We start from the raw sequence: 11,839 nt of genomic DNA on the forward strand, positions 1-11,839 counted from the left end.
GATTCCAATTAATATATTTTTAGAAATTTGTGTAACTATATGGTCCTATTAAAATTATAAATTAATAATTTATATTTATAAAAAATTATATAAATAAGAAACTATTATTATATTTTTATTTTATATTCACATGGAATTATATTAATATTTTCTTAACACTTAATATATTTTTGATGAGATTTAGTAATATTATATCTAAAACCAAATTTAAGATCTATGCAGTATATATTATATACCCAAAATAATATAATATAAATAATATAAATATCAAATTTCAAAAAAATGCAATTAATGATATACACTACTAAAATCAAATATTTTCTCATCTTAGAATAAATATATCTTAAAATAAAATTTAAATAAAAGTTTTTGTAAATTAATATATTTATAAATTAATAAAATTTCAAAATTCTAACATTACTAATTTATAGAGGTTCTACTATAGTTTCTTAAGTGATACAGAAATCTATAGTTTACTAATAACAGAAGGGAACATATAGAATCAGAGTTTTTGGAGAAAAAGATGTCACTTCTTCTGTGCAACATTCAATTAATGTACTTTGAAATGAACAACACACAGAGATTAAACAAGTGAAGGACCTGACTTATAGACTTTCTCCCTTTAAATAAAAAACAAACTATAAATGAAATTTAGGGTATGACCGTATATTCTAGTATATTCTATCTTTGTTTAAAAAAGATGTATATTTTATAATTTTTACACATATTGAAAAACAAATGAAATTTTAATTACCAACAGTGATGGAGGCACCCAAAAAGTTCACCAGTGACAAATATAAAGTTTGAACTTAAAATTATGGGAGGAGTTAGAAGATATTTTAATATTTATTCATAAGATCAAAATCTCAGTGAAAATAAATTTTGTCCAATAATTCATATGGAGCAACTGCCCCCTTTCCCACCTCTCTTCCTTTGCCATTGATTGCCATTACATTATTTTTTGTAATTAACTGCCTCCATAATTTTAACTAATATAATTTCAATAATCAGTTTTTTGAAGTTTATAGTTTACCATGACAATGTAGAAAATGTATTTTTTTCTGAACATATAGATATTTTTAGAACGGAAGGGATATCCATTTGAGTAAATATTTGTTCTATTTTTCCAATCAATTGAAATAAGTTTTCCACCAGTTTATTCTAAAAATGAAGGTAACTAGATTAAAGTATTCCTTCACTTTAAACAAATGAAATTTTTTATTCGACTTTGAAAAGTTTATTTCCTCCCTTTCCCACTTCATTTTTTCACACCATTTTACTTTGCCATTAATCAATCACACTCTTAATAGATGCGGTGAACTTGACTTATAGACTTGTGTCAAATTTAGTTTTAACTTGAAACTGTCATGTTAATTATATACCATAGCTGCAACGTTTCCTTTGTTAGTCTCACCTCTATATATATATATATATGCATGACTGGAAACTATCAAAGACTTTGTGGATGAAAATTTTAAGAAGAAAACGTTGGTTAATTTCGTCTGCTCCATATGTCTACAACTTAGATCAGCCTATTATGCTTCCTATGTCCGTCTTATAACCATTCGAAGTTTTAACTTAATGTGTTCATTGATTGTTTTTCGGGCAATTATAGATGGTTTATATATATGCACCCGAGTGGCGGAAGCAGTTCAGACATTCGTGATTGGTGATCACGCTGTATCTACATTAGTGATTTATGTTGGTCTCTCCGTCGAACCTAGCCGTTATCATGTCGTGGAGGACGAAGAACCTAAATGTCTCCTATCTCTAACTAATATTATTGTACGCTATAATTAGATATCAAAGCATTAAGGTACTGTTGTAATAAGACTTCAGTGATACGAGTAAAAAGAAGGTGGTGCTTGCTGACATCTACATATAATTAAAGAATATACTTCTATTAATAATTGTAAGGGAGGAAAGAAATAGGACAGTGTTCTTGCTTGTATATATGATACTATGTGATGCGACATTATATGTCATTCTAAATGAATGTATGCAAAGTAATCTATAGCAACAGTGCATTGTATTCCTCGGCTTTATTTTCGACGGACCACCTCTTAATATCTCAATTTCAGAAAAGAGGGCGTTAGAATCAACTTTACACTTCTACTACTAATGGGGTAAATAAACTTTTCTAATAGAAAAGGTTGGAAAAATAGATATTTGTTTTAAGCAAAAAAAAAAAAAATTGGTTAGTTTAAGAAATTAATTAGTATATCCAAACTACACACTTTGCCTAAAGGTATTTCCAACCATGACACCAAATCTGGTGTTGAAATTACACCAAATTTGATATTTTGTTGTTTTTGTGTTAATTTTATTTTGTTATCTCCGACCATGACACCAAATATAATATAATATATTATTTGATATGTTTATTTTTAATAATTTTTATTTTTTATTATTTGAAATTGATTAATAATTGTTTTATTTATGTTTATAAAAGTTATTTACATTTATGTTTTTGGTTTAAAAATATTATACCTTTATGTATTTATTTTATATAAAATATTATATTAAAATTAAAAGATAGTAATTACGAAAAGCACCTAACAAAATAATATATTTATTTTAATAAAATTTGTATTAGATAGTATTAAATTTTTAACTATATTATAAAATAAAATAAAAATGTTATTTTAATGTTTGGTGAACTTAATAGTACTACATAAATTTTTATTATTTACTATTAAATCTAACTTTACAATAATGTAATTTTATTAATTGTTCATTGCTAATTAAATATAAATTAAATAAAAATTATAAAAATATTTCAAAATAAAAATACATTACAAGATAAGTAAATGATAACAATCATTTAGTGGTTTCTTACCTGGAAATAAAATAAAATATAAAAATTTATGATATTTTATTTGTTACAATATAAAATGAAAATAATCATTTAGTGATTTATTACTTGAAAATAAAATAAAATACTTTAGTTATGTAAAATAATTTAAAAATACAAATAATACAATATATTTATGTTTAGTTACAAATTTGAACTGATTAATGATAATAATTAAACTATATTATCAAGTGAAATATAATAAAATATGTATATTAAATATTTGGTACGATGAATAGTTTACACCAAATTTGGTGTAACACTATTCACTCTACACCAAATTTGGTGGGATAGTGTTATTTTTAGTGTTCTATTGGAGATAAAATTACACCAAATCTAGTGTTTTAAGAGGCTATGTTGAATCTGAAATTTTAAGTGATTTGATTTTTAGTAAGTTTTTATATGGTTGCAAGAAAATCTAAAATTGGTGTGATTTTTTAAACAACTTTAGAATCTCATCTAAAAATACAAGATTTAGATTTTAATTTTCATAACTAAGAAATTCTTTTCAAACATTCTAAAAACACTTAAAACACTATAAACTCTTTAACTTAAATTTTGTTTAATAACAGTAGATTTTAGAATGTTTTATGAAATGACAAATTTAATAATACTAAATTTTAAAATATTTTTAAAATTTATATATGAATTATAGTGAATTTGTCAGATTAATACAAATCACTTCAAACTCTTAATTGAATACACCTTCTTTAGTGTCCTATTGGAAGACAATAAGACATAAAGCTTGCCTACAAGATGTAAAGCCGCTTCTCAAACCAACATAACCCAAAACAGTTTGCTAGTGTTACATGTGTTAATGACATGAAAAAATGTGTTAATGACATGAACAACCCATGCATATTTGCTCGACTAACAACACCATACTATTCCAAAAGTTGGGCGGTTTAATTTACAAATGAAATGCCCAACAATCGTATCATTTTTATATTCATTGACATCGATAAGTCAAGTATTAAAGGGATAAAAAGCTATATGTATTTTTTAATTATTTAAGTAACAGATCCGTACATACCAAAAAAATCTAAGAACATGATTATCCCATAAACCTATTTAGGGTTCTTAAATTTTTTTTCTTTTTGTCTGATTAGAAAAAATAAAAAAAAAGCGAATCAATCGCGGATCACCACGTGTCAGTGGAGTCTGCGAACAGTGCAAAGAACTAGACACAATCGGCTTTTATTTGACCAACTTTATAACCAGTTTTTTAATAGTATACTTTTATATACATACATCAATATAATTTTAGAACTTTTTTTTTTGCAAATATATAATTTTAGAACTTCATGGTAAGAAACTACCATTGAGATTGCTCTTGCAAAATATAAAATTTATATCAATTTATTATAAACAACTTTCAAGGAGAATGAATCTTTTAAAGAAAATGAATCATAAATCCAGAAGGCAAAAAAAACAAGGGAGGACTCCTGCATGATGTCTCACATGGTTTACCACGTGATCAACAGCCATTACTTTAAATTAAACTAGATCTCGACGGGTATTTATTTTTTATATAATTAGTATATATTTTTAAGGTTACTTACTTATTTAAATGTATATATCCTTTAAATACAATAATTTTATTTTTTCATACTGTAAATTAATTAATTATTTCAAATCATCATCTATATATTGCTTTTAGAATATATTTATCCTATTGAATTTGTGTTTAACAATAAAACCAATTTTTTAATTTATTTTTTTAAAATATCACACATGAAATAAATCATGACTTCTATTTTAATATATAAGATAAGAAATAAAATATTGGTTTGTTAAAAGATACAGTTTTGTAGGAGTTGATGGTTAATTTAGGCTTGATATATTATTAAACATATTTTTAGTTAGGATCTATTTTTTAAAAAAAATCACATATGAATCAAGTTGTGACTTCTGTTTTAATAGTATAGATTATTCCAAGAGCATGTAATCAGATCTCAGATTATTTAGCTAGGACAGCTAGATCCTTCCATAGGAAGTTACATTTTGTTGGTTGTTCTATTCCGGTCTGGTTACCCAGACCACCTCAAATTTGAGTAATAGAATAGCCGTTTGCCGTAAAAAAAAATAGTATAGATTATAAAAATATAAATTTGACATATGTACATATTTTAAATATATGATTTACATTTTGTTGTTATATATAATGTAGTTCTATAATTTTACTTTAACTTTTTTTTATTTGACGTTATTAACATATAAGTATTTATTTTACACATTTTACTTTGTAGTTATATAAACTATAATCTGAAATAATCAAATAGATAAACCCCTTAATATATATATATATATATATATTTTTAGTTACTACTATTTGCATACAAAATGTCTCTTAAAATTTATTTAGTTATACTGTGGAATAGATATTTGTTTAGTAAAATTTATATTTTCTTGCTGTGTTTAAAAAATATACTTTAGCATGTATAGTTTTAGTATATATCAGGAATTAATAAGTAAATGTATTGTTATGTTTAAGTAATTGAGAATTATTATTTTATTAAATTTTATATGTGGTTCACGAATTTAAATACCTTTTAATGGTGAATGATATTTTAAATGATTTTTAAAAAAAAAATAAGTTAATTTATTAGTTTAATATAATTTTCTATTTAGTTCATATAGTACTTATATTTAATATAGTATAGACTATGATTAGAAATTTTATGAAAATAGCATACAAATTTTTAAGTTTTGTTTTATAATAAAATCTTAATTAAAACTGATTTGAATAATATTATGCTGTTAATTACGAAATTAATGATGCATTATTATATAAAAATATTTAAATTTTTTGTAGGATTTTGTTAGATTTTTGTCAATAAATTTGGTATAATTAAAAATAAAATTAAAACAGTTTTATAGGTGAAGTTGTTATATTTGTTGAGTATATAAGATTTAATATTTTAGTGATGCTAAAATATTAGTTATAAATAAATGAAATATGATTTTCTAAGGAATGTCCATTTTTTAAAAAAAATTACATATGAAATGAAGTCATGATTTCTTTTGTAATATAATAGATTTTTACGAGCTGAACACATCAGAAATAACGAATGTGTGACATCACACACGAATGTATGTGCAAGTAACCTTTTGTTTGCCCCAAACACTAAAGTTGCTTTATTACATTCTAAAACAGAACAAGTTTAATTGAAAAACACCAATAAAGATAAACCAAATAAATTGAAAATATCAGTAAAGAAGAATAATATAGCTTCGCAGAAGATATATAAATATTCAATTTTGAGGTTGTAACTTGTCAAACGAATTACCTTTTAATGAAAAAAAAACTACCTTTTAATGTGATTCAAACCAAGCTTTGTCTACATGATATTCGATAAACAATAAAATTACCTGAGATGTTTACAGAATCGGTATAATTGAAACCCACATTTAAGATATTTCTTTTTGTCTTAGAGATTGACTGGTTTCCCTTCTACCACCTGCAAACGCAGCTTTTAAAGTTGATAGAAGTTAACAGCATTTCAAAATAATCAAACAAACCGCTACAAATCTTTTTAAACCGTTCCAAACCTTTTAAAATTAAAAGCTGGTACCAGTTAGCGTTTACGATTACGGTTGAATAAATAAATATAAAATATTTTTTAAAAAATATTTTAAAATTTAAATTTTAAATTAAAAATGTAAATATGATAAATAAAATGTATACATATTTTATATATTAATTTAAATTCACAAACAGGGTCATAGTTTTTTTTATAAAAATTTTAAACTAGCTATTCATTAGAATTTTTAAAAAATAATATACATACAAATATAAAGATATACACATATAAAGCGAAGCAAAATATTCTTTTAAAAGTTTTAGTATAAATATTCAAAAATAAATTATTAAAATTATCTTTCAACTAATTAAAAATAATAATAAACAAAATATTATTATTAATCATATTATATTAATAATTATTATATTTTATCACAATAGTATGTTTTTATATTTTTATAATGTTATAATATGTTTATATTGGTCATTTATTATTAAACAATTGTAATATCTCATAATCAATCAGTCACAAATATTTCGCAAACGCAACAATTTTCAAACATTGTGATAGTCATACAAAACACTAAATAACTTTTGAAACTATAATCACCCAGATCTGTAAATTTTCATAATCGCAATCACTGCATTTGAAGTAGTTGGACCCTTAGTCTTTGACCTATATACCTATGTTTAACGTAAAAGCGATTTTTATCTCTAGTATGAGAGAAAGGAGTTATTAACTATCATCAAATACTATTTTTAACACAAACAAACTTTTAGATGAATATTTATGTTTTGAATTTTTATCATTTATTTCTTTGTATTTTAATACTAGCTTTTAATCTTAGGGTTTGATAAAAAAAAGATCCTCATCTTAGGGATGAAGGTGCAAATAAAAGATGTGGACCAGTAAAGCCTGCGCGAAACAAGCAAATTGACCGGGGGAACAAACTAAAGTTATGTTCTGTACAAAAATAACTTTTCATTCCAGAGCAATATAATACTTGTAATGATAATAGTTTCTTTAACACAAGAACAAACTAGATAATAGTTTTTTTCTTTTCTTTTATTAATCTGGAGATATTACAGATCTATAGAAATGTCCAGATTAACTTATATAAGGGAAAATACAGTCTATAAATAAATCATCTTTCTGGATGTGTAAATAGATCCTAAAGCACATATATCCATATATAGATTCATATCCGTATATGTGTTCAAAATAATATGATTTAATTTTACACAGCAGATGTATCAAACCTGAAATGTATTACCGTTTCAACTCCGTTTTCTTACCATCCAACCACATTATCCTGGACGTAATGATAATAGTTTAATAATATTTATGCGGTTGTTTATAAATAGAGAAGAGTAATATGTGAGAAATAAATGAGAGTTTGAATGAGAAGAAAATATGGATCTAATGGTGGTATACGCACTAATTATTGCATGGTTCTAATTGTAAGAAAAATATATAAAAACACATATAAAAAAAATTTGTTGTAAATCATAATCATTTGAAACTTATGACTCTTAAATATACATTTTTACGTAAACTGTGTTTTTTTATTAGATTTGACAAAGCTAGTCGTTCAGTTTTTTTTGTCACTCTTTTTTGTCATCAGTTAAATTTATATTATCTAAAATAGAGAATTTCAATCAGTGAACCAAAGAACAACTCCTAAATACAACCAGGAGCATTTACCAAAAAAAAATACCAGGAGCTCAAGCCAAAGAGCCATCGAACTTACACAAGTCGGACCCAAAAAAAACCGCCAATAAAGCCAGTAAACCCAAAAGAATACACGGTACAAATGTAAGTCAAAAGAATACACGGCACAAATGCAATAATATCTAAAAGTTCCTTCAACCACTTAGGAGGTCCTGTAGCAGCATATCAATTGAGAGAAAAAGATATTTAGCTACACTCTGAGAAATTATGAAGGCTTTTCTGTTACTTCTCCTGTCTTCAAGTTCCAATCTCCACCACTCTAGTCTAATGTACTTTTTAAAAAATTAAATTTTCAGTATTGTGGTATCTGAAAGAAGGCCACGCCTTCGGTCTCAAAATCCTTCAAAATACTAAAACATAAATTGGTTGCTCTGTCATAGTATATACTCCATATGTATGATTTTCAAGGTTTTTGTACATAGATAAAGAAAATACAAATTTCTATGTAATTTATCTTAATTACATAAAAATATCATTAATAAAACTAATTTAATTAATAAGAAAAAATGTAATATTTTATAGTCGATCACAAAATTCAAATGATATTAAATTTTACCTAAAATAATAAAAACATCAATTATTTTGAAATAAACTTTTTCTTTAAACATCATTTAAAATGATATGAAAATAGTAATATCTAGGGCCGGCCACGAAGTCAAGAAAAAATGAGATTTGTAGCATTAATTTATATGTATATAGATATATATTAGCTGTTGACAGAAATATATATTTTAGCTTTAATAATTTAATTATATTTTCTGATTAAGTGACTTTTCCATATTCATGGTAAGATATGACTATTTATAAAATTATTTAACTATAATATCAATTTGATATTTCATTTTGATTTGCTTATGAGTTTTAAATTATCTTATAAATGTATTTAAAATAATTTAAAAATAATTTAAATAGAAAATTTTAGTAATATTGTATAATATTTTAATTCATTTAATATATATTATTAATTACTATTAAACAAATTATGAAAGCGTAGAAATTTATCTTCTTAAATAATATTACTGAAACATTTTTCATTAATGAATCCGCCCTAACTATCTTTTAGAGGGGTGTATTGAATCATGGATTTTAAAGTGTTTTGGTTTTATTTTAAAATTTCCTGTTATTCAACTAATGATTTCTAATTTTGTTTTCAAATTTTGTGTTATTGAATATGACATTTATCTAAAGTCACTAAAAATCATTTGTAATCCACTGTTATTCAATTAATAATTTATAAAAACTGAATCAAATCCACTGTTATTGAAAGATAAACAATTTTAAAAAGAAAAAACTATGAAAAGGATTTGAAGCAAACTTTTCTATTATTCCAAGGCAAAACTATCGTAACTCAAATCCCACCTCTATGCATGTTATTTGGAGAGACCCAAAATCAATATTAAAAAATAACCAAAGGAAAAGACGATCTATGAAGCTCACACCTCTGTATATGTTGACTCGTTTCCGAAACTTTCTCTCGCAAGCTTGACGGTAACGATGAAGCTTCTGCAGCGTTCATCGATATGCGCAAAGCGCGTCGTGGTCGACGCAAGGCACCACATGCTAGGCCGTCTTGCTTCGATCATCGCCAAGGAGCTGCTCAACAGACAGAGAGTCGTTGTCGTCAGATGCGAGGAGATATGCCTGTCAGGTGGATTGGTTCGACAGAAGATGAAGAACATGAGGTTTCTCTGGAAACACATGAACACTAAACCTTCTCACGGTCCCATTGACTTCAGGGCTCCCTGTAAGATCTTCTGGCGTACCGTTCGTGGGTTCGTTGTCTAATCCCTCCACTTTAGAACTTGTACACGTGTTGTTTTTGCGTTTGTTGCGGATCTTGTGATTGAAGATTCAAATTGGAGTGTTGGGTGTTTGTATCAATGGCTTAGGTTACAGAAAGTGTCGGCCTTTTCATCATTATGTGAACTTTTTCTTGAAAATGAAAATTAGACTGTAGGGTGTTTGTATCAGTAGCTGCAATTACATGGGGTCATTAGTGAACGTATTAGGTTACAGAAAGTGTCTGGCTTTTATATTGTGTAGTTTGTATTTGTCAGACATTTTTTTTTTTGGAAATGTATTGCTGTAGTTTGGAAGTTTTATGAGATGTTTTTGAAAATGTTTGTTTGTTATGGCAGGATGATTCCACACAAGACCAAGCGTGGAGCACTCGAAGCTGCTGCTTTTGGACATTCCACTGGAGCTGCTGCTTTTGCACGCTTGAAGGTCTTTGAAGGAGTCCCACCACCTTACAACAAGGTCAAGAGAATGGTTATTCCTGATGCTCTCAAGTAAACATCCTTTTCAACCCTTTCTTTTGTTTGCTCATAGCTATTGAAAGTGTCCAGTGTCTTCCAACTGGTTTTCTAAATTATGCCCCTTTTGTTCGTGCATAGGGTTTTTGAGACTCCAGGCTGATCACAAGTACTGCTTGTTGGGCCGTCTGTCTTTTGAGGTTGGCTGAAACCATTACGATACCATTAAGATAGAATCAGAATTGGCATCAATTACATGGGGTCATTAGTGAACGATACCATTGAGCTCAGATCCCAGCTCGATGTTCTTGCACCCATCAAGTACTGAGAATTAGCATCTATTATTTGGTTTAATACTTGCTTTGGTGCTCGTCTCGGTTCTACCTTTTGAATTTTGTTTGTGCTTTTGGTAGCTTGTAAATTTCACGTTCTTGCTCTGTTGAAAAGAGTGATTACTTCACGTTTAAAAATAATTAGACTTTGACAAGTACTCTGAAATTTAAAGATCAAATGATCTCAAGTACTCTGAAATTTAAGAAAAAATTACACCCAAATCTATTTCCTTTTTTAAAATACCATCCATATAAATGAGATTTAGCTCAAGTCTCTTCAAACTCCAATATTTTTTCAAATCTACCCAAAGTTTTAAAATCCATGATTCAATACACCCCCCTTAGTCTTGAAACTTTAGCAGATTGTGGTCCAGTCTTAGTATCCATGTCGGCAATTAGAAGTATTCAGTTTCAAAACTTCAACAATCTATCAAAATGGTTGGGCAAGAAATATACTAATTAAGTCAGAATTAGGATCCAAATGGTAATATGTAAAACAATTGCGGAATAATTACGGTGCAATCTTAATTATAACAAAAACATATAAATATATAATATCTTTTTTGAACAAAAATATATAATATCTATATGTAGGTTCTGAATGTTACAAACTGCACCGTACAATTAATAGTCATAAAAATGTTTACATAAATATATGTATTTATATGTTTTTGTAATTATTAAGACTTCATTGTAGTTGTCTCAAATATTGTCGTTTGGATCCATAGAAATTTTTGTTACTATTAACTGCCGTGCCGTACGGTTCGTGAATTTAAGATAATGCAAATCGAATGATGATTCATGTAGCATGGTTGAGAGCTGTAGATTGGAGGAAGCAAATCAATCAAATCAGATATTTTAGCCGAAAGTAGATAAGCCAGATATTACTGGCTAGCGAGTCGCAAGTGGACGAATATAATTTGCAAAATTTAAATTTATAGTTTAGAGCGGTGGAATGAAATACAACATTACAACCAACAGAACAATAAAATGAAAAGTATGAATAAGAAGACGATAATAACTCGATAAGTGATGTACGTACGTCGAACCAGTTTTAGATTCTTGAAGATAACGAGACACGAATAAGACAGTTGTAATGGTTTCATTTCAACGACTCGAGTCAGTCAATGCCATTCACTAAAC

General features: G+C 26.6%; 1 protein-coding gene across 1 annotated transcript; it reads left to right on the top strand.

Moving 5' to 3' along the window:
- The first annotated feature begins 9,427 nt into the window (after positions 1 to 9,427).
- Positions 9,428 to 10,788, top strand: LOC108840692 (60S ribosomal protein L13a-2-like). Its single transcript, XM_018613523.2, has 3 exons — positions 9,428 to 9,881; positions 10,248 to 10,400; positions 10,506 to 10,788. Exons 1-3 carry the CDS (start codon positions 9,604 to 9,606, stop codon positions 10,525 to 10,527), a joined length of 453 nt encoding a protein of 150 aa, XP_018469025.1. The 5' UTR covers positions 9,428 to 9,603; the 3' UTR covers positions 10,528 to 10,788.
- The last annotated feature ends 1,051 nt before the right edge of the window (positions 10,789 to 11,839 follow it).

The sequence above is a fragment of the Raphanus sativus genome, chromosome 2 (genome assembly GCF_000801105.2).
Source record: "Raphanus sativus cultivar WK10039 chromosome 2, ASM80110v3, whole genome shotgun sequence".
Taxonomy (NCBI): domain Eukaryota; kingdom Viridiplantae; phylum Streptophyta; class Magnoliopsida; order Brassicales; family Brassicaceae; genus Raphanus; species Raphanus sativus.

What these genes read in the sequence shown, in the direction of transcription:
- LOC108840692 (XM_018613523.2), top strand. Translation starts at nt 9,604, where the DNA reads ATGAAGCTTCTGCAGCGTTCATCGATATGCGCAAAGCGCGTCGTGGTC. An exon ending in TTCTGGCGTACCGTTCGTGG is followed by an intron (nt 9,882 to 10,247) that starts GTTCGTTGTCTA and finishes TTGTTATGGCAG; the next exon opens with GATGATTCCACACAAGACCA. An exon ending in GTTATTCCTGATGCTCTCAA is followed by an intron (nt 10,401 to 10,505) that starts GTAAACATCCTT and finishes GTTCGTGCATAG; the next exon opens with GGTTTTTGAGACTCCAGGCT.